This window comes from Chiroxiphia lanceolata, chromosome 7 (assembly GCF_009829145.1).
Source record: "Chiroxiphia lanceolata isolate bChiLan1 chromosome 7, bChiLan1.pri, whole genome shotgun sequence".
Classification (NCBI taxonomy): Eukaryota; Metazoa; Chordata; class Aves; order Passeriformes; family Pipridae; genus Chiroxiphia; species Chiroxiphia lanceolata.
In genome coordinates, this window is record NC_045643.1 from 16,045,945 (window position 1) to 16,069,541 (window position 23,597).

General features: G+C 36.1%; 1 protein-coding gene across 1 annotated transcript in view; it reads left to right on the top strand.

Moving 5' to 3' along the window:
* Positions 1–23,597, top strand: part of TTN (titin) — a 241,520-nt gene that overhangs the window by 109,241 nt on the left and 108,682 nt on the right. Inside the window, exons 139-159 of the mRNA XM_032694032.1 lie at positions 71–154; positions 506–583; positions 797–880; positions 1,108–1,191; positions 1,411–1,749; positions 2,363–2,437; positions 3,352–3,435; positions 3,887–3,967; positions 4,615–4,698; positions 5,400–5,483; positions 5,695–5,766; positions 6,744–6,824; positions 7,320–7,400; positions 7,601–7,691; positions 7,902–7,924; positions 9,065–9,145; positions 10,544–10,630; positions 10,958–11,080; positions 21,774–21,869; positions 22,431–22,505; positions 23,432–23,512. Of these exons, the coding sequence (XP_032549923.1) occupies positions 71–154; positions 506–583; positions 797–880; positions 1,108–1,191; positions 1,411–1,749; positions 2,363–2,437; positions 3,352–3,435; positions 3,887–3,967; positions 4,615–4,698; positions 5,400–5,483; positions 5,695–5,766; positions 6,744–6,824; positions 7,320–7,400; positions 7,601–7,691; positions 7,902–7,924; positions 9,065–9,145; positions 10,544–10,630; positions 10,958–11,080; positions 21,774–21,869; positions 22,431–22,505; positions 23,432–23,512 (1,968 nt within the window). The remainder of the gene's footprint in view (positions 1–70; positions 155–505; positions 584–796; positions 881–1,107; positions 1,192–1,410; positions 1,750–2,362; positions 2,438–3,351; positions 3,436–3,886; positions 3,968–4,614; positions 4,699–5,399; positions 5,484–5,694; positions 5,767–6,743; positions 6,825–7,319; positions 7,401–7,600; positions 7,692–7,901; positions 7,925–9,064; positions 9,146–10,543; positions 10,631–10,957; positions 11,081–21,773; positions 21,870–22,430; positions 22,506–23,431; positions 23,513–23,597) is intronic.

Genomic DNA, 23,597 nt, shown 5'->3' on the forward strand with positions numbered 1-23,597 from the left:
TCATGTTTTTCATGCTTTTACTGCTCTGAAAGCAATTTTAAAATGTGTTTGCAAAATAATATCTTTAAAGAGCCAGAGATTCCTAAGAAACCTGTCCCAAAAGAAAAAATTCCTGTACCCACTCCTGAGAAACTGGAGCTTCCTCCAGCAAAAGGTACATAAATTAATACTTAGGAAAACAATGTGTTGTTATTTTCATTCAATGTCTCCATCTAGTTTATTTTGTTTGTTATTTATGTTAGTTTTGTGTCTGTGCTGCCTTTCTGTATTGATGTCTCAAAGTGCCTGTCGAATTCCTAGCTGAAAAAAAGCTCTAAAATGATTTTACATCTTCAAGAAGTATGCCTATGGATGTAAAGTGTCTTTTGCTTTAATTTCTGTATCATCTTTTAAAAATACATTCTGCAGATCAGTTCTTATGTCATTATGTCTGTTTGTATATGTTTTGTGTTCTCTTTCTCATACTACTGGTGGATGACATTCTTAAAATAAAATGTCTTTAAAGTGCCTGAGATGCCTAAGAAACCCATTCCTGAAGTAAAAGAACCTGTTCCTAAAAAGGTGCCAGCTCCATCAGCCAAAGGTATTGCAGTTTGTAAATGCTGTTATCATTAACTGATAATATTCTTCATATAAATTGAGTTTAGCAAGGGACATTTTAGTATCTCTGTCTTGTATTACATTTGTCGCTATATTGTTTGTTTGTTTGTTTGTGAGTCTCTGTTCTAAGCTTCTGACTTGGTGTCTATTTATAAATTATGCAAAAGCATACTGAAGTTAGGTCCTATCTTTAAAGTACCCAAGGTGACTAAGAAGGTTACACCTGAAGAGAAGGTGCTTGTTGCTCCCCCTGAAAAAGTGGAGGTTCCAGCTCCAAAAGGTATATCTAGTCTTTATAATTAATATTTATGCTAAAAATGCTCTTGACCTTCTTCTAACTTTTGTCTCTGTTGTACGAGATTTCTGCTTGAATTTATGTTAAAACTCTTCATTTTCAATGTTTGCATTGTAGAACCATAAACCTCTGTTTCTTGTGCTTTTTTACGTATACTGCTCTAAGATGGTTTGGTTTTTTTAAATTCCTAAACAAAATCTGTATCTTTAAAGTCACGGAGGTGCGTAAAAGAGCTGTTGCAGAAGAGAAAGTACCAGCTGTTGTGCCCAAACCCAAAGAACCAACACCGACTAAAGGTACAGATATATTTCTTCTTACTTCTCCCAAAGATTTGTTTTTCCTCCTCATTCTAAAATCTTTTATAATATATGTATTGTTTCAGAAGAATGGTTTTATAATTTAACTTATGCTCGTGGTTATTGTGTACATTTTGTGTTCTTTGTGAATTATCTTGACTAACTGTAAAAAAAAAAAAAAAAAAAAGTCAGATAGTAACAATAATACTGTTTCTAAAGTGCCCGAAGTATCCAAGAAACTTGTCCGGAAAGAAAAAGTCACTGCTCCTGCTCCTGCCCCTGCAATGGAGAAATATGAATACACATATGAAGAGTATGAGAAGTATGAGACATATGAAAGCATTGAAGAGTTTGAGCGGATTCAGGAAGCTGAAGAAATTGAGGCATATGAGGAACCTGAAGAACCTGAGGGATATAGGGAGATTCAGGAACAGGAATATGCAGAGGAGGCCGAGGAAAAAGATATCTATGGAAAGTACGAGTTTAAGGAGAAAGAAGAGATCTATGAGAAATATGAGGAGGTATATGAGGAGGCTTACGAAATCCAACCAGCTATAGGTAAATCAAGTCATGATTTCTTTGTTCTTATAGTGTGTTGTTTCCAGTTACTGCTTAAGCCTCCTATGGGTATTTATTTATATTTTGCCTTGTTTGTAGTCCAATGTTTGTCTGTTGCTGGTAATGATAAATCAATTCAAAGACTGTTTCTATCCTACTCCTTCCTAAGGAATTCTTCCCTTCAGAGTGAAATGGGAGGGTTCCCCACCTGACTGCCCAAGAGTGAGTTAGTGTAGATATGACACGGGCAGAGAAATTTATAATTTTCTGATGTAATTCAGCTTCAACATGAATTAAATATTTCTTTTGCATTGATATTTGATTCTTTTGCCCAGTTTAGCTCCTTTGAGTTACAGAGATATTGGAACTCATGTAAAACTTTCCTTTCCACCATTTAAATTATGAGTCCTCATGTCAAACAGAAAGTGCATCTGCAATGTACCAAAAGATGTAGGCTGATACTCCTTTGTTTTGTTGTTCAAGAATTCTGAGATTACCACTCGCTTTTTTTCTGCATAAATTATGAGATGAGTGATTGCCTAGTTTACTGTGTTTATATCTGTTGTAATTCCTCATAAATAATTTACAATCCACAATGAAATATCTTTTAAAGTGCCTGAGTTGCCCAAAAGACCTCTGCCAGAAGAAAAAGTACCTGTTCCTAAAAGAGAAGCTCCACCAGCCAAAGGTACCTCAACTATTAGATACATTTGAAAACACAAGTCTTCTGCCTGTGTCGCTGAATCCCCAAATCCAGTAATTTACCTATTCTGATTTGACTGCTAGATCCTTAACTTTCTTTCGCAGTACAGTCAAAGAAGTGAAGTTACTACAAAAAAAAAAAAAAAAAGTATTTCTTTAACAAACCAAAACTGAGACAAATTTACTTCCTGGAGGCAAAATTTAATTTTTGCCCTTACAATATGTGACATTTTATAGCTGCCTGCAGAATCCTAAAAAAGTAGAACTTTCTTTAACCTAATGATGTGCTGGGATGTATGCAATCTTAGTAGGTGTTCTCTGTATCAGGCTTTACAAAACCTAAGTGTCATGAATAGCAACTGTCAGTGGATGCTAGTACAGTTACTGTACTAGTCCAGAATTTTGTAGTTTTCTGTTCATAGCACTCATTTTGCCAGAATTCATTTCATGATAAGTTCTACAGTTGTTTCTCTTATGAATTCTCAGAATTAAATCAGTGGGCAAAAGTGGATTTGCTTGCTTGTTTGTTTGTTTTTACAGAAAGGCTTGGACTTAGTTGATAGGAAATTAAAACCTTACTGTATTCCCAGCTGCCGTTATTTAGAGCTGATAGTTCATGAAACTAATTGTTAAGGCTTATCCTAGCCAAGAATTTACCCAACAACAGCAGTGTTTTTCTTTCATTGAATACCAAAACTCTAGCTATTTGAATCCAAGCAAACTAGTCCAGACAGGTGGCCTATTTTGTATTATGTACATGTATATATGTATTATATATATATATATTTGTGTTTTGCTAAGATTTCTGAGTCTTTGCATTGCTTGTTTTTTGTTTAACTTCTATTCTTGCATAATATTCATACTGCAAACATTCTTAAAAAACCACCAATGTCTTTAAAGTGCCAGCAGTGCCAAAGAAACCTGTTCCAAAAGAAAAAGTACCACCTACTGTTCCTAAAAAGGAGACGACTCCACCAGCTAAAGGTATACTTCCTCTGTGTTGTCTTCATGGTATATGAACTCTAATTTCAGTCTTTTGTCCTCATTATTTGTTGAGAAACCTGCATGTGTTTTATGTCCCCACAGTGGTTTTTTCATCTGTTTGTAACTGAATATTTTTTGCCTGTTCGTTTCAAGTCATTTGTTGAAAACGTGTGAGAGTCACTTTAAAAAATGAGTGTTTTGTCATTAAGCTGCACATGAAAGTAATTCAGAAAGAAAGAATATTTTTATTTCTTCTGAAAAGGAATCTTTCAAGAATATGTATTTTTAAACATTGTTCTTTTGTCTAATCTTCAAAATTAACATAGATGTTCTTTCAGGAAGTATTTAATTCTTTGATGTTTCAAGAATCTTCCTTGTTAGATTTGCTCTTCTTCTTTCTAACTTCTTCCAAATAGCTTTGGAACCCCTAAAAGTAAATTATATCTTAAAGGGCCAGACGTTCTCAAAAGAACTGTCCCTGAAGAAAAGAAACCTACACGTACACCTGAAATAGAAGTTCCACCAAAGAAAGGTAAAGGAGGCTTTGGTATGAGATCTTATGGAAGTATTTGTGCCATTTTTTCTAGCTAACATCTTCTAAAATGATTGTTGTGTCCTTTACACCACTGCAAGAGTACCCAGTCTCAAGTGGAAATTCAGCTCTCAGTGATATACTGTAAACTCTGAGGCAAATATTTCAGACCTGTGCTAGACAGTAAATCATTGGATTATGAATGAAAACATGCTGAGGAGGTATTTCTAGTTACATTACCAGTATGTAAACCTTCAATGCTTTTATATTTGTAATATATAGTTGTGAATTTAGTTTAAACTGGGATTTTGAAACCAATATATGGGTCATGAAATTGCTGAAGTAATAGGGCAAGAGCCAGTAAGTTTAAGTCATTAAAGTTGTTACACCTATCCAAAGGAAAGCATGACAATTCAGTGAGGAAAGCAAATGGATTATGCTCTTTGAGAGCAGAAACTATAAATTTCTTCACATAATTCATTGTTCCATCAAGACAATTCTAGAACTGTATTGTATTTCATTCTCAAAAAGGCATGGTATTTGAGACCTCAAAGGGACTTAGTTTTCTGGGCTTATTTTTTTTTTTTGGGATATTAAAAATGACAAATTATTCTGAGGTTACTAAAAGAAAGCTAATATCTTTGAAGTTCCTGAGTTTCATAAGAGAGCTGTCCCTGAAGAGAAAGTACCCATCATTATCCCTAGAGAAGAGGAGCCTCCTTTCTATGAAGGTACATCAATTACACATCTACCAAACAGTAAATTGCAGAAAATATATCAATTCATGCCCTACATTGTTCTGTGAAATATGAGATATTTTCAATTAATTTTTAAAAATATTTAGAAGTAACTTATATCCATGACTTTTAAACCAACTCTCTCCCCAAACTTAGATGTAGTTCAGCATTTTAAAAATTTAAAATTTAAAATGTTAAACTGAATTTTAAAATGGAGTTTAGCATTCTAAAAATGCTAAACTTTTCTCCAGTGAAAATAAGAGAAAGAAATGTAAATAAGAGAGAAACTGAGTTTCTGATTCAGGAAACACTTTAATCACACTGAAGCAAAGAAATGAACTTAGGTAGATAATGGTTTAAGAGCCATCCTAAGCAACAACCAATTTTTGAGCTGAGATAGAGATAGTTAACTCCAAATGAGAACATATGAAATTCAGTTACAAACTCTATCTAATACATGAAACTAAGTAACTAGAAACTAAAATTAAACATTTGTATATACTTGTATTGATTGGGAGTGGTCACTTCTAGCAGGCATTGGTAAATGATTAGGCTGAACTGAGATATATGAATGACTTATGTTCAAACAGCTCCTTGTCCATATACTTGTCTGCATTTTTGTATTACAAGTTGTCTTTCTACTCTTGTCTTGTAATTAATACTAAAATATGTAAAATAAACTAATATCTTTAAAGAACCTGAAGTTTATGGAGAAGTTCCAACAGAAGAAAAAGTCTCTTTTGTTATTCCTACTGAACCAGAAGCTCCAGCAGCTAAAGGTACACCAACTCTTCAAGCTGTGTAAAGCAACACATTCCCTACAAATTAGTTATTCATCTTCATCATTCCATCTGTGTGCTAATCTGCTATTAAATGTGTTCATTCTCGTGTTTCCTTAGACACTATGTGTCTGTCATTGCTTCTTTGTTACTTACACTTTGTATATTATAATGTTCTTTTAAAAATGTAATATCTTTGAAGTATCTGCAGTGACAAAGAAAACTGTCCCACTTAAGAAAATACCTGCTGCTGTACCTACAGAAGAAACTCCTCCAGCTAAAGGTACAAGTTCTCCAAATGGATTTTCTCTAACCTCTTTTGAAAGTGAGGTACCAAGTGAGAAACCCAACTTGCTTGTTTTTCTTAAACAACAAAACAAGGTGTCAGACACCTTATAGTTCCTATTTCTGTCTTTTATTAGCAGCTGCTCAAACAGACTGATACATTCTGCTCCAAGAATTTAAAATTTAGAATGACTAAATTAGACAAAGAAATTTAGTAGACAGGAGACTCATTAGTAGAGCCAGGGATTAGCCTTATATTTTTTTTACTTCATGTCTCATTTTTTTTTCCTAAAATACTTTGACAGTATATTAGAAAAAAATCTAAAACGTTGTGGCAGAAGCTTGTTTGCAGAAGGAGTCTTTGCAGTCATATCAGGGACTTTAGGAAAGTCAAGATTAAGGTAATACTTTAAATTGGGACAAAATACAGAGCCACAAAAGGTTTTTCATATCAACATAATTTTTGTAGTAGAAATCCAGCACTAAAGAACTCAATAGATGTTGGAAGCATAATAATTAGTTAATTGCACTGGAGTTTTGCCTTGCTTTTATGGGTAATTTTGAAATTTCAAAAAATAAACTCCTTTAGATTGTCAAAATTCCTAAAAAAAACCCAAACCAAACAAAACCCCAGACAAACAAACAAAGCCAACAGAAAACCCTATCAAACAAACAAAAAAAACCACACAACAAAAATCCATTAAAAAAAAAAAAAACCACAGGAAAACCAAACAAACTAATAAGAAACCCAAGCATAAAAAATCCTACTATCTTTTGAGAGAAGAGCATATTCAGACCTGGAAGTGCTAGGAGTAAGAAAAACAATGAACTCCAGAAGGCAAAGTTGTTGAGTTGTATTCACAGCCTAATAGGGTGTATTTTTCGTATTGTTCTAGTAGAACTTTTTTGTTGTTTTAAGAAACTGTATTACTTATTTCATAGTGCAAATTTCTAAAATAAACCAATATTTTTAAGTTCCTGAAGTACCAAAGAAAGCTGTCCACAAAGAGAAAATACCTCCTGCTCCACATAAAGAAGAACCTTCACACTTTACAGGTACAAGAAATTTTGAGTGGGATTTGAAGGATAAAAAATGTTTTCATACATAAATTTTTAATTGTTTTAAGAGCATTCTGCTTATCATGAACTCAGGTTTACTTAGCAGCTTTGGTTAGTTATGACAGTATAAAATTAATTGTTCTCAAGGGGAAAATTAGCTGCTACTTGAGATTAGCCCAAAGGAAAAAGAAATAAAAATAAAAAGTGACAGAGCTTAGACAAGGCCTCTTGCACTCAAAATATTAGCTCAGTTTAGGACATACCACACATCTTTCTCTTGACAAGCTGCAGAAGTCATATCAGGGTAGAATAAGAGATTTTTTTCATTCCTTATTTGAAAGCATCCTCATTTTGCTGGTGGATATAAAATAGACCTGTGTACCTTAAGAGGAGCTTGAATATTTGTTTATATTTGTTCTTTATCTTATACATTGTCTAGCTTTCTGAATATGTTCTAAGTTAATTTAAGTGTTTAAACTAATATCTTTCAAGTACATGAAGTGTATGAGGAGATGCACATAGAAGAAGAAATTTCTACTGTTCGACGAAAAGAGGAGGCTCCAGCACCTAGAGGTATATATCTTCATCATCTCTTCCTGCAATTTACTAAGTCATGAACTCCAGGAAAATTAAATTATTCATGTTCATGGTTTAGTTCTTGTTCAAAGTAATTAATATTTGTATTCATTCTTTTAGTACCCTACTTATACAAAAAGCTTGAGATTTTTTATGATTTATCTTTCTATCCTTAAAATGAACTAATATCTTTAAAGTACCCACGGTCATTAAGAAAGCTCGTCCAGAAGAAGTGCCTGTTGCTGTGCCTAAAGAACCAAAACCTACTCCTGTGCCTAAAGAACCAGAGCCTACTCCTGTGCCTAAAAAACCAGAACCTACTCCTGTGCTTAAAAAACCAGAACCTACTCCTGTGTCTAAAGAACCAGAACCTACTCCTGTGCCTAAAAAACCAGAACCTACTCCTGTGCCTAAAAAACCAGAACCTACTCCTGTGCTTAAAAAACCAGAACCTACTCCTGTGCCTAAAAAACCAGGACCTACTCCTGTGCCTAAAAGACCAGCATCTCCACCATCTAAAGGTACTCTGAGAACCTAGTAGAACTGAGGTCTTTTGCTGATAAACATCTTTACTGCTTCTTACACAGTTTCTGATTTAATAGATCATGGTCCACTTGCATCAGATTTGTGGCATTTGTGTTGTATGTGTCCATGTGTCTGTTTCTTAACTTGTGTCTAATTCATAAAATTAAAATCAGTAAATACCTTCCAAGTGTGTGAATTGCCTAAGAAAACTATTACTGAAGAAAAACCTGTCCTTCTGCCTAAAAAGCCAGAAGCTCTATCTGCCAAACTCCTTTCTCTACAAGTTTCATCTGTCCCTTGTATTGTTGTTGTCAAAACATTAAAAATTAGTTGAGTTTATCTATTTCTTGTAGCCAAAAATAACCTAGACAAAAAGGGACTAGAAAAAAGGAAAACTCTGACTGAGTTAACATGCAGTGAGATTTACAGAACAAGCATTTTCACTTTGTGGGTACTATGAGCAACCTCAGAAATTCTATCAGTACTTAAGCAAGAAGTATGTGTACTTCCTGTTTCACACCGCTCATGTTAAACTTAGGGGTCAATGGATTTAACTGTGAAATAGAATTGGCACAGAAACCAGTTGTTACAATTCTTTCTGGTATTCCAAAAGTTCTGTCTGAACCAGAAGTTTGTGTGGCACGTCCCCACTGCATGACAAAAAGTCAGTTCAGACTTGTTCTTTGCCAGATAGAACCATGAAGACTTTTCAGAATTTGTAACTGTTGCCAAAGCATCCTTATATATCTATTTGTTTTGTCTTATTTCTTTGTAATGGATGTTTTATTTTTGTAATTTTTAAAACTACATTAATTTCTTTAAAGTGTCCAGGTACCTAAGAAATTAATAGATGTTGCTGTGCTAAAAAGCCAAGAGTGACACTATCTAAATCTTATATGTCAGTAATTATAACTTTCTGATGAGATTTCTCTTTCTCTTGGGCATTAGTGTTTATAGTAAAACTAATTTATAAAAATCCTAGTAATATGTAATAGTATACAACATTGTTTGCATGTCATATCTCTTTTTATGTCTTTTGTTTATTTTCTTTCTGATGTGGTTCTTGTGATACTCTTTCCTCTTAATAATTTTAAATGCTTTAAATATTAAAAAAATGAATGCTGTTTTCCTTAAAGTGCCAGAGGTGCCCAAGAAAATTCCAGAAGAGAAAGTAGCCACTGCTGTCCCTAGAAAAACAGAACCACCACCAGCCAAAGGTATGTTGCACTACAGAAAACTAAAATTTGGAAGAGGGAAAGAACCTTGATTGTGCAGATTAGTTATTTGATTGTTTGTGTTCTCCTGTTACTTTTATTTTCTGTGCCCACAGTTACTATATATGTTACTGTTTTGAAAATTCTTTTTTCTGATTTGTTGCTGTAATCAGTGTACCAGTATGTTAGAAATATTGATGTGTCTGGGCAGAGATGAGACTGACACTTGAGAACAACAGGAGAAATCTTAAGAGAAGAGGAGAAAAGAGGGCCTCTGTGATGTGAAATACTTCTGACAGATAATGAAAAATTAGCCCCAAAAGAGAGTATAGGATAGTGATACAGACGTCCAATAGAGGAGAAAACCCTCCATGCATAGATGAAAAATTGATATCATGAAGCCATCACATACAGAAGAATGTGACAAGGAATACAAAATGGACAATGTCTAAGGGAAATAGAGATTCAGGAAATGGTTGAATAAAACAGAAAAATTATCTAGTGTAGAAGATGACACTCCAGAAGACTTTGAGGTGTCTCCTCAGATTATACAAGGGCATAAAATAACCCTAAGGCAATAAATATGTCAAATCAAAGGGTCTATTAAGAATATTTGCAATTCTGCTGAACAGTTTTGAATGCAACTGTAAAATTCCATGTAATAACTGAAAGTAATCTCTTCCCTAAAGGGCATGAAGGACCCAAGGAAGTAGTTGTAGAACAAAAACTCAAAGTTGCTGTGCCTAAAAAGCCAGAAGTTACACCAGCTAAAGATACTTGACACTATGACAAAAGTAACAGAATCAAAAAAATCACTCTTTTATTGCTTTAACAATATAGAACAAAGTATTTAAGACCTCTCTTAGCATTTTCTTCTGTTGTCAAAGTTTTTTCAAGTGAACAAATGTGTTGTGTAATAAAAATCGTTCTTTGTAGTTGTGCTTTCACTAATAGTGATCTGCTGTTATGCTTTAATTTTGTTTATAAAATTCTCATAGTATAAAGTTATTGATATTTTTCATGTTCCTGAGATACTAAAGAAAGTGGTCCCAGAAAAGGCTTTAGTTAGATTATCAAAGAAACCAGAACTTCCACTGACTAAAAGTAGCTGCTGTACACAAGAAAACCCCTTAATTGTCTAGGGTACTATTTCAACATGGTGGTAATTTACTTTTATTATAAATGTATTATAAAATATTTTTGTTGTTTGAATTGTAGTTTTTGTATCTGTACCTCAGTGAGGCAGCAGAGAGAATTTTCTATAGGCAAAGGTAAATTACATGTTCACGTACAAAACCACTGATGCTTTTCATGTCCCTGAGATTTACGTTTTCTTAGTGTCTGAATGCTACAGATATATCTTTGAAATGCATAAAAATAAAATTAATAATTTTTTTGAAGTGCCTGAGGTGCCCAAGAAAGTGATTTCAGAAGAAAAAATACACATTGAAGTTCCTAAAAAACCAGAACCTCCACCACCTACTAAAGGTACATGTTCAATAGTGATGAGATTGCACACGATCTTTAATCTGTTTCTTTAAACACTACCCTTAAGTTTGTGTTATCTGCTTTTTTTATACTCTAATATTTGTAACTGTTACAGATTGTGTTGTCTTCTTCACTTGTGAATAGATCCCAGTAAGCGACAACAGCTACTAATGGTGTGCAAATAACAATATGGAAAAAAAACCCAGACCATTTATCGGGTTGGGGTTTTATATGATGATGTGTTATTTTTTGCCTTGTGCCTATTGTTGCCTTTTTAATTCCTATTCTTCAATCTCCTAACACTAAAACAAACAAATGTCTTTAAAGAACCGGAGGTACCGAAGAAAGTTGTTCCAGAAAAGAAAATACCTGTGCCTAAAATACCAGAACCTGTGGTTGTTCCAGAACCAGAGGCTGCACCTGAAGAACCAGAACCTCTACCAAAAGAAGGTAAATTTCAACACTAACAATATAACAAAAGCAATCTTTTTCCTCTTTTCTTTAATATTATAATTACCCAGGCCTTCTGTTTTCTGAGATTCTATGTTATACTTGTTCTATCCACCTGCATGTGTGTGTGAAACAGACATACATGGTTGTTTTTGAAAAATAGGGGCAAATCTTGGGTGTCTGAATTGTCCGTATTTTATATTTCTTCTTACAATTTTCGATTATTCTTATTGTTCTACCTGCTTGGGCTCATGAAAACAACCACAGCTAATATCTTCAAAGTTATAATAGAAAAAAAGAAAATACCCATTCTAGTAGCTGAGGGCAGAAGATATCAATATGATTGAAATTCCAGAAGCTCCGTCAAGAAAAACTAGATGCCATCACTGATATTTCTTAAAAGTATCTTCAGCTAATTGCCTGCAGTACTATTAACATCTTTTGTCCCGTCCATTCTGCTTGAAATTATCATGGATTTTACTTACTGTTTAAGTTATACTATGAGTGCATGTGTGTACATCCATATGAGGGCATGAGTTTTGTGAGGGGGGGAGTGTGTGTGTACACTTGAGAGAAAAGGGAAAAAAGCCAAAATGTCATATATTCATAATATCATATGTTTTTGTGTTTTATGATTGACTTAATTTTGGCATGATTGTCAGTGTCATTGTTAAATTTAGAACTAATATCTTTTATGTATATAAAGTGGCCAAGACAACTTTCCCGGAAAAGGAAGTACCTGTTCCAGTTTCCCGAAAACCAAAGGCCATTGCAGGACCCCCAAAAGCAAAGCCTCAAGAGGTGGAACTGCAAGAACCAGAAGTGGCTAAAGTGGCCCGAAAGCAAAAGGTTGTAGTGGCAACTCAAAAACTAGACCGTTTTCTGACATCTGAGGAGCCTGAGACTGTTTTGACATCCCAAAAATTAGAATCTGTTGTGGCATCCCAAAAACCAGAGCATGCTGTTGTGCTTGAGAAACAAGAGTTTGCTGTGGTATCTGAGGAACCCAAGCCTGATGCAGAGCCCCGAAAACTAAAACATGGTGTGATGCCCCCAAAACAGAAGCCTGTTTTGGAACACCAAGAACCAGAACATGTTGTAGTGCTTGAGAAACAAGAGTTTATTGTGGTATCTGAGGAACCCAAGCTTGATGTGCCACCCCAAAAGTTAAAACATGGTGTGATGGCCCCAAAACAAAAGCCTGTTTTGGAACACGAAAAACCAGAACATGTTGTAGTGAAACAAGTTGTAATGAAACAAGAACATACTGTAGAGAAACAAGAGTTTGTTGTGATATCTGAGGAACCCAAACCTGATACAGAGCCCCGAAAACTAAAATATGGTGTGATGCCCCCAAAACAGAAGCCTGTTTTGGAACACCAAGAACCAGAACATGTTGTAGTGCTTGAGAAACAAGAGTTTATTGTGGTATCTGAGGAACCCAAACCTGATACAGAGCCCCGAAAACTAAAACATGGTGTGATGCCCCCAAAACAGAAGCCTGTTTTGGAACACCAAGAACCAGAACATGTTGTAGTGCTTGAGAAACAAGAGTTTATTGTGGTCTCTGAGGAACCCAAGCATGATGTGCCACCCCAAAAGTTAAAACATGGTGTGATGCCCTCAAAACCAAAGCCAGTTCTGGAACCTCAGAAACCAGAACCACTTATAGCCCCCAAGGAACCTAAGCTCACAGTGGTGTCTGAGGAGTCAGAGATAGTTGAATCAACCAAAAAATCAAAGCCTGGTTTGGCGCCCCCCAAAACAAAACATTTTGTGCTGGCCCAAAAAACAGAACTTGTAGCAGCTGAGGAAACAGACTTTGCTGCAGATTTCCAAAAGCCAAAGCCTTTTGCAGTGTCCAGAAAATCAAAGCCTGTTGTGGCACCCTGCGAGCCAGAGCCTGTCATACTGCCTGAGGAACCAGAAACAGTTTTAGCACCCCAAAAACTAGAATCTTCTACACCTCTTCAAAAACCAAAGCCTGAAGTGGCATCCAAAGAACCAGACCTTGTTTTGGCACCGGAGGAACCACCACCAGCCAAGCTGGCCGAAAAGCAAGAACATATTGCTATACCTAAAAAGCGAGCAGCTGCACAGACTAAAGGTACCTCTTCTTATGCATAGGATCTCTTTTCCTTCTCTTGAGTGTGTTATGTTTCACTGCTCATTTTAAAGCTTAATAAACATAACTAATATCTTTAAATATGCAATGCCTGAAAGGCATTCCCAGAACAGAAAATTCCTCTAACTGTTCCTGAGAAATCAAACGCTCCATCAGTCTGCATGTTATCATGAATACACGACAAGCACACCTAGTCTTCTCTTAAGTATAATCTTAACATCTTTTGTTCTGTCTATCGTTCTGGATCTGTTTTAAATGATGCTTGCTAAACAAATTGCACTGAATATGAGCGTCTGCTAATTTGTTATTTCAGAACATTTCTGTTGTCCTCTGTGTTTCAGTCTCTGTACTTACATTGTTGTATTGTTGTTGTAAAATTAAATGCACTAATATCTTTGAAGTGCCTGAGATGGCTGAGAGGACTGTTCCAGAGGAGAAACTGCCCCCTGCTGTATCTAAAAAAACAGGAGCTTCGCTTCCTAAAGGTACATGCCACCACTATTATCATCGTAAGGAAGGGTGTTGTTGAGGGTTTTTAATGAATCTCAGTTCAAATTGATCTTTCACTGATTACTTTGATATCAAAAATGTGAGAGATATACCAAATATGAATTGCTGTGCAGCGGTGTCAAATATTTCCTCAACTAAAACCATACAAACTTTTGCTGTACTAGGTTTAGGACATACCAAGCAGATATGATGAACTCATGTCTATGAAAAAATGCCAAAAACTTAAAGATGCTAACAAGAGAATGAATTCGTAAACAGTTGTTCACATTATTAGTAGGGATAGCTTAGTACATGGTTTAATGGGGCTTGGCAGTGTTAGGTTTATAGTAAGACTTGATGATCTTAAAGGTTTTTTCCAAACTAAATGATTCTAAAATTCTATGAGAAAACGTTCATTCTGCCACCAGATTCTCTCCATCCGAAATACTGTGAAGTACTGCCTCAAAGCACTGATATAATCATTAAAAAAAATTAAATTAATATAAGAGGAAATACTTATAAGCAACATCTAGTGATTAGAATGGAAGACAGGAGATGATAGAGGGAAAATGTGATAAGTTAAAGAAGAGAGGAAACATGCAAAGACAGAAAAAGAAAGGTGAAGTCAACGTGAAGGATAAAAATAGTGATATTATCCAAGTAACAAGTAAAAAGATGACAGTAACTACCTAAACCAGGACAGAACACACAGTCTTTAATGAAACATGGCTGATGCACAAATACAGTAGGATTCCATAAGTCCCTGATCATCTGCTACTGAGAAGCCATATGTTTTCTACATTTCCACCTTGACTGAGAAACAAAGACCAAACCCAGAATTCCCATCTTCCTGTATGATGTATTTGGCACCCTGGTCATTCCACAGCTTTGAAGCAAAGCATAACTGATGACTGAATGTAACCACAGCACTTTCTCAAAACAGATTGTGTGAATATTACTATTGACTGTCTTATTGCTTCATATACATCTGCAGTGCTCACAAAACTAAAATATACTAATATCTTTGAAGTGCCCAAGGTGCCCAAGAAAGGTGTTCTGGAAGAGCCTATACCCATAACTGTGCCAAAAAAGCCAGAACCTGCCACAGTTCGAGGTACCTGTCACCCTGTGCATCAGTCTGAATGAGATTCTTTCTTGCTGTCTTACATGTTACTTTGGATGTGTGTTGTCCCGTTCATTTGTGATTTCCTGACATTCCTACATTCTGTGTTAAGTATCAGTTAGGAAATTGATAATCTAGTATTTTTTATCAACAACTCAGGTTATATTTTGAATTTGCTGTTTTGTTCTCATGTTTTGAATCAGTAGAAACGAAAATAATATATTTTAGCAATTTATCATAAGTTTTTCATATGACTGGCTAATTCTGTTATCTTAAATTGTCAGTGAGTGTCTACATGAGTCTTTAGAGAGACTCAGGTAGTTTTTATGACAGACATAAATTTTTTGAAATGAAAACCCAGTTTTTACTCAGCAATGCACATGAGTGCAGTAAGAAGTGACAGCATATCAAGTGTTTAGAGAAAGTGCTGATAATTTGGGGGTTTATAAGGAAGAAAGAATCATTGTAAAATCCATTGCACCATACAGGCTGTGGAAGTTGCCACAGCAAAATGAAAATTAAAGCATGATAGGTAGTTAGGGTAAGAAAATAAGCCAATAAAAAGAAAAGCATAAGCAAAGAACAGAAATAGAGGACAAAAATAGGGAGAAAAGAGAACTACTGTGTTCCTCACCCTGTCTCTACCCAGACTGCTGAATTTCAAGCACCAGCAGATTCATGGGGAATGGCAGAGATTAGATATGGGCTGGGGTTGGTCCCAGAGAAAAGCCAGATCCCAGTGGGGCTGAGAATGACAGTCTCTCCTCCCATGGAGGGAAGGCTGCTAAATACAGAGCAGAGTGTCCTAATTCACACCTCAAGCTGTACCTAAACATAGCCAACAGTTTTCTCACAGAACTCACTAGGCATCACTCCTCCTGTGCTGTGTGAGGTGTTGTGTGTCTGAGAGCAAGAGAGAGAGAGAGAGAGACATGGGTTGATGTTGTGAGGCCCGTTTGGTTACTTTTATGAGTGCATCTGCAGTCTATGTTTCATTGTGCGTCTTCCTCTTTATTGTATAAAACTGACTGTTACTAATATCTTTGAAGCACCTGAGGTGCCCAGGAAGGTTACTCGTGAGGAAAAACTACCTGTGGCCACTGCCAAAGCACCAGAGCTTCCAACACCCAGAGGTACCTGTCTTCATGGATAACTTAACAAAGGAGATACTTAATCTTCTTCTCCTAAGCACTGTCCTACCCTCTCTTAGGCTGTCTCTGATTCCTGACTGAGACTGTCAGGGTTGTGTGTGCTGGGGAAAGAGTGCTGCATGGGTGTGTGAGGTTTTGAGCTGGTGTTGTGATGTTCTGTGTCTCTGTTGCCCTGGTTTTTGTTCCTACTTGGCATGTGTTTTCAACAATGTGAAATGAAACGCACTAATATCTTTGAAGTGCCCGAGATGCCTGAGGCTGAGGTCCTGGAAGAGGAAGAGGAGGTGGAAGCACCAGAAGAAGTGGCACCAGTAGCCGAGCCTAGAGAGCCAGAAGCTCCTCCAGCTGAAGGTATATGGTGGTGCTCTGAAAGAGCCTTCCATGCCCTCTGGATTTTTTTGCTGCAGTACTGAGTGTTCCTTGCCCCTCTGCACTCTGTGGGGAGGGGTGAGAGCAGCATCTGGTCATTTTGTGCCTCTATGCATCAGTAGATTCCTACAAGAGAGGGTGGGGCTCACCAGGATCCCCTCCCTCGTACTTGGGTTCTTTGCTGTGAGCAGTCCACCTGAAGTAAGAGTGATTAACTGAAAAGGACTCCTTGGTACTCTATCAAGTGTTTACTTTCCTGCTTTGCTGCTTGCCATTTGACTCTTTGCTGATCTTAAGCTCAGTCAAGTAAAAGCATCTAATATCTTTTAAGTGCCTGAGGTGACTGAAGAGGAAGAGGCCGAGAAGGAGGTGCCAGCAGTCATTCCTCCAAAGCCTGTGGCTGTGACCAAGAAACCTGTGGCTGTGCCAAAGAAAACAGAACCTCCACAAGCTAAAGGTATATCTTCTGGAGAGTGTTACTTTTTATTTTAGTGTATAGATTAGTATTTTCATTTGCTATCCCTTCTTTTCTCTAAGATTTGTTAATTGTCCTCTACCCTTAGCCTCTGCTGAACTATCTTTGTGCGTGTGACTAACCATCCAGTCACTAGAAGAATGTCACAATGTTTAGAAATATCTAAGTTCTTTGATTTTATCTCAAGTGTTATGATCTTTTCTATCAATTTTACTTTGAAATTAAGAGGAAATAATATCTTTAAAGTGCTCAAGGTGCCCAAGAAAGATGTCCCACAGGAAAAGCCACCCATTGCTGTACCCAAACAACCAGAACCACCACCAGGCAAAGGTACAGATCATCACTCTTAGTATCATAATTAGAAAGAAACGTCATGCTCTTCTGGACTTCAGTTCAACTAATTTTTCTGATGATGACCTATTGGAGATAGGTGCCTAAAAATATGAAATGCAATGTAGGGTGTCAAAAAAATGGCAGAAAAACTAGATTCCATTCTTTGAAAAATATCTGCAGCTTTCTGATATTTTTGTAAAGTTTCAGAATAAACAGTTACTGAATGTTTACTTTAAGCAGAATAAAGTTTTTCTGCTGAAGAGCCTGAAAATAAGTCTTAAGTTTAAAGAACAAAATGTTGTATCCCTGAAATTTCTAACAAATGACAGTGACAATATCAGTTATCTACCTCTTTAAAAGTAAGTTAATGTCAATGTGCATGAGGTAGATTTACTAGTAAAAGACTGCATATATCTACTGATTATCTTACTAGCACATTAATATAGTCAAAAAGAAGATGGAAATACATATTTCTGAAATAATAGAATCTAAATGACAGGAACTGTGGAAAACAGAAACTTTAGAGGATATGTAAAGAATGGAAATAATTGATAGGAAAAAACAAGGTGGTAATGATAAAGCAAATGCTAATTTCCTAAAAAATTGTTACAATGCTAAACTAGTTGTGCATTATATATGGCTGATGCACAAATACAGTAGGATTCCATAAGTCCCTGATCATCTGCTACTGAGAAGCCATATGTTTTCTACATTTCCACCTTGACTGAGAAACAAAGACCAAACCCAGAATTCCCATCTTCCTGTATGATGTATTTGGCACCCTGGTCATTCCACAGCTTTGAAGCAAAGCATAACTGATGACTGAATGTAATCACAGCACTTTCTCAGAACAGATTGTGTGAATATTACTATTGACTGTCTTATTGCTTCATATACATCTGCAGTGCTCACAGAACTAAAATATACTAATATCTTTGAAGTGCCCAAGGTGCCCAAGAAAGGTGTTCTGGAAGAGCCTATACCCATAACTGTGCCAAAAAAGCCAGAACCTGCCACAGTTCGAGGTACCTGTCACCCTGTGCATCAGTCTGAATGAGATTCTTTCTTGCTGTCTTACATGTTACTTTGGATGTGTGTTGTCCTGTTCATTTGTGATTTCCTGACATTTCTACATTTTGTGTTAAGTATCAGTTAGGAAATTGATAATCTAGTATTTTTTATCAACAACTCAGGTTATATTTTGAATTTGCTGTTTTGTTCTCATGTTTTGAATCAGTAGAAACGAAAATAATAATTTTTTTGAAATGAAAACCCAGTTTTTACTCAGCAATGCACATGAGTGCAGTAAGAAGTGACAGCATATCAAGTGTTTAGAGAAAGTGCTGATAATTTGGGGGTTTATAAGGAAGAAAGAATCATTGTAAAATCCATTGCACCATACAGGCTGTGGAAGTTGCCACAGCAAAATGAAAATCGAAGTATGATAGGTAGTTAGGGTAAGAAAATAAGCCAATAAAAAGAAAAGCATAAGCAAAGAACAGAAATAGAGGACAAAAATAGGGAGAAAAGAGAACTACTGTGTTCCTCACCCTGTCTCTACCCAGACTGCTGAATTTCAAGCACCAGCAGATTCATGGGGAATGGCAGAGATTAGATATGGGCTGGGGTTGGTCCCAGAGAAAAGCCAGATCCCAGTGGGGCTGAGAATGACAGTCTCTCCTCCCATGGAGGGAAGGCTGCTAAATACAGAGCAGAGTGTCCTAATTCACACCTCAAGCTGTACCTAAACATAGCCAACAGTTTTCTCACAGAACTCACTAGGCATCACTCCTCTGTGCCTGTGCTGTGTGAGGTGTTGTGTGTCTGAGAGCAAGAGAGAGAGAGAGAGAGAGACATGGGTTGATGTTGTGAGGCCCGTTTGGTTACTTTCATGAGTGCATCTGCAGTCTATGTTTCGTTGTGCATCTTCCTCTTTATTGTATAAAACTGACTGTTACTAATATCTTTGAAGCACCTGAGGTGCCCAGGAAGGTTACTCGTGAGGAAAAACTACCTGTGGCCACTGCCAAAGCACCAGAGCTTCCAACACCCAGAGGTACCTGTCTTCATGGATAACTTAACAAAGGAGATACTTAATCTTCTTCTCCTAAGCACTGTCCTACCCTCTCTTAGGCTGTCTCTGATTCCTGACTGAGACTGTCAGGGTTGTGCGTGCTGGGGAAAGAGTGCTGCATGGGTGTGTGAGGTTTTGAGCTGGTGTTGTGATGTTCTGTGTCTCTGTTGCCCTGGTTTTTGTTCCTACTTGGCATGTGTTTTCAACAATGTGAAATGAAACGCACTAATATCTTTGAAGTGCCCGAGATGCCTGAGGCTGAGGTCCTGGAAGAGGAAGAGGAGGTGGAAGCACCAGAAGAAGTGGCACCAGTAGCCGAGCCTAGAGAGCCAGAAGCTCCTCCAGCTGAAGGTATATGGTGGTGCTCTGAAAGAGCCTTCCATGCCCTCTGGATTTTTTTGCTGCAGTACTGAGTGTTCCTTGCCCCTCTGCACTCTGTGGGAAGGGGTGAGAGCAGCATCTGGTCATTTTGAGTCTATATATGCATGACCTTTAGTGCATTCAAGTAAAAATAACTAATATCTTTAAAGTGCCTGAAGTGGCTGAGGAGAAAGAGTCAGAAGAGGAGGTGCCAGTGGTCATTCCCCCAAAGCCTGTAGCTGTGCCCAAGAAACCTGTGGCTGTGCCAAAGAAGCCTGTGGCTGTGCCCAAGAAACCTTTGGCTGTGCCCAAGAAGCCAGAGCCTGTGACTGTGCCGAAAGTACCAGAGCCTATGCCTGTCCTTAAGAAACATACAGTTCCTTCAGTTAAAGGTACATACATCAGTGACTGAGTCTCTTCTTTTCTCTATTCTCTGGATACTTTTCCCCTTGTTTCACTGATGTATGCAGAGCTAAATTAATAATATGTCACTTAAAATTTTATTATTCTTTATGTTTTGTGTGCCCTACTCTTTTTAGACGTTGCACTTTTCATTATTGTATGTATATATATGTATCTTAATATTCACAAAAATGAAAATTTACTAATATCTTTAAAGCACCTGAAGTGCCAGAGAGAACTGTCCCAGAAGAGAAAGTGCCTCTTACTACACCTAAAAAGTCACAATTAGAAAAAACAGAGCCTTCTCCAACCAAAGGTATATATTGCCAGGAGACATTTCCTGAGAATAAATGTTTTCTATATTTTCTCCTTTCTTTCTTCCCAACTGAGTCTATAAAATGTGATAATTGTTTTTAGACTACCTTGAGAGAGACTGGAGCACAGTCTTTCATGATTATGACCACTGTTACTGTGTGCTAAGTGTCTTTGTTTTTTGTGTGTTTCATATGTGCATTTATATACACGCAAATAAAAGAAACAATGTTTTTTTTTAAGTGTCTGAGGTAACCAAGAAACCTGTCTCAGAGGAGAAAGTACCTGTTGATATTCCCAAAATACCTGAATCACTACCAAGTGAAGGTTTGTGCCATCATAGCTATTACTATAAGGACAATCCTTTGTCCTCTTCTTCTAAATATAAGCTTTAAAATAGATGTTTTCCTTTTTTCCCATTGTGATGTTTGTGAATTGTTCATTTCCTATTTTAGGTAATAACAGTCAATATTTCTTGTATCTACTATTATATTTTCATTTTTGGAATTATAGTATGTGCTCCTGCACAGGATATACCTAAAAAACTATGCCTTTTTTTAAAATAATAGTAAATTCCCACTAAATTAGAGTCTCTCAAACCCTCATATTTGTAATCTGAAATTATTATAGAGCATTGAAGATTTCATTCTTTCCTATTACATCTCATCCACAAATTTAATGTTTAGTTTATATTATATACATAAAAAATACTATTCTTCACATAACCCAGATTCATTCTTAGAAAGAGAGTAGTTTCTCAAAATATTGCATTTACCACAAAGGTAACAGATACTGAGTGATTAGTTTTCCTAATGTGTATTCGTCTGTGTCTTTTGGAGTAGCTTTCTTTGTAGTTATATCAATATAATTGTTCATGTGAAACCATCTTATAATTGAAAACTTACACCAGTTGTTAATATTCTTTAAAGAATATGAAATCATAAAGGAGACTGAGCCTGAAGAAGCAGAAGAAATTCCAGTTGTAGAAGTCGAAGAAGCTTTACCAGTTGAAGGTATACAAAGTACTTCCCTAGAGGCTGCCAGATACCTTTCTTTAATTACTGGGCATTCTTCATTCTGTCATTCTTCACGTGTCTGTATGTTGTAGGTCTTTGTGTAATTTTTCCTTTGTTGATATGTTTTGCAAATTATTTCTGATCATTTAATTCTAAGTACAACTTAAAGATTATTTTAAATGCTTTCATTTTGTTTCTTGTCCACACGAGTCTTCTCATCATTTGGTGTTCACCTTTGTTCTCATGCTATTGACATGCTTTTTTAAGTCAGCTTGGATATTTCTATTGTGTGCATGCTATGAAGCAATAACCTAAGGCTCTTTCATGCTCCCATTTAATTCAATGATATTTTTTCACTGGTTTCACTGGAAATGGAAAATGGTGGTCTTTAGGTTTGTATTTTACTCTTCACATAACCACCATCACAGTATATTTGTTCTAAATCTACCTAATGTTATTTAAAGTGCTGCCACCTGAAAAGAAGGTCCCTGAAAAGCGAAAACCACCACCACCTGCTCCACCAACAGAAGATATTAAACTGGCAAAAGATCTACTTAAAGGTATAATCATCTGAAGCCACAAATAACAGTGGAAACTCAAACATATAATCTTTTAAAACTATACTGATGTATCTTGAAAAGAGTGCTTTTAAAGTTATCATTTTGTGTCTTTTTTATTTCTTTTCTAATTTACTATCACTTTAATGATGTGCCTTACTAATGCTCAGTCTCTCATTATATTTTATGTGTTATGCCAAGTCAGTTTACATGGATTCTTTTCAACAGGAAAAAACCAATTCATTAAAACAATCTTAACCAAGTTAACACTTCCTTCTATCCTTAACGTAATTCTTCTGTCTTTAACGTGTTCTTGCAAATGAAAAGAATCCCCAGCAATAATTTGTTGGTGTTACTATATGAACTTGGGTTTCAAATCAACTGTGCTTCCTACAGACCATCTGACTTTTTCTAAACAGTTAATCAGCAAGAATCTTTGCTTTGCAGCTTTTGTCCTTCTATTACATCAATAGTATTAATCAGTTGTTTGGATTTTTTAGAAGGCTCTTTTTTGTTTTTTATCTAATTATGTGTGTTGTAAAATTCACATAATTTTCTTTAAAGCTCCTGAATCAAGGAAGAAAGCTGTGACTGCAAAACCTGGTGAGCCTCCGAAATTGGAACCCCCACCTGCTAAAGGTACCTAGCTAATATAAGGATCTTACTTAAAATAAGCCTCTCATGGGCCCAGAGTTGTAGTTCTTAGTATCTTCTTCTTTAATTGACTCAGATATATCAAAAAGCTGTCTATGTTAAATTATGCTCAGCAGTGCACCCCTGTCTTGGGTGTACATGTTTGTGTTCTATTTATGTCCAGTTTAATCTCATGTCATGCAATCCTTGAGATGCAATAGACAGAATCATAGAAAAGTGAGAGAATTTTTATGGGGTTTATAACTTGTGTAGATGCTCACTTTGGTTTTCTGCTTAGGGAAAAATAAAATATAAAATACTGTTTAAATATGTAGAACATTGTTCCAACATACCTAGTTTATTATTTTCCTGAAATGTAGCTTGTTTTTGTGAGAGGACACTTACCAGAGATGGGAAGGAATAGTGTATTGAGCAAGCCACTTTACAAGTGCTCCTTTATATTATTCATATGTACTGGAGTTTAAGATCAACTAAGCAGCTAAGCAGTGAACATCTCTTCTTAATGCTGTTCCAAATTTAGAAATTACATTGGATCCATATGAATATCACAGACAGTCAGCTCAGATGAATAGATATGTAACATAAGTCTGTAATGGAAGAGGAAAAGGAAATAAAAATGCTACTATAACTCTTTTTGAACACATAACCTTTATAGTTTTCTCGAACCATGCTTCTCTTCTGTTGATTTGTATGAAAACTTTCTCTTATGTATAAGCTTAGGTGACAGCTGTAAGCAAATAATATAGAAAGTATATTATAATTATTGACTTCAATATCAGCAGTTTTACCTTTGTTTTTAATATTCAGTAGTGAACCAGCATTTGATTTGTATGTTTGGACTGGCTAGTTGTTGGTTAGCTCTTACGACTGTTATGAACCTATAATAAAATCTGGAATAATATTCTTTTAAGTGCCTGGACTTGTAAAGAAACCTCGCAAAGTAATTCCTGAGGTTACTCCTCCACCAAAAGAAGAAGTTGTTTTGAAAAGAGGTATAGTAACTTGGCTCTGTTGTAAAAAACCCAGCATATTAACCTTGTTCAGCATGTTCCCCTAAGTAAAATTGTTTTATGTGTG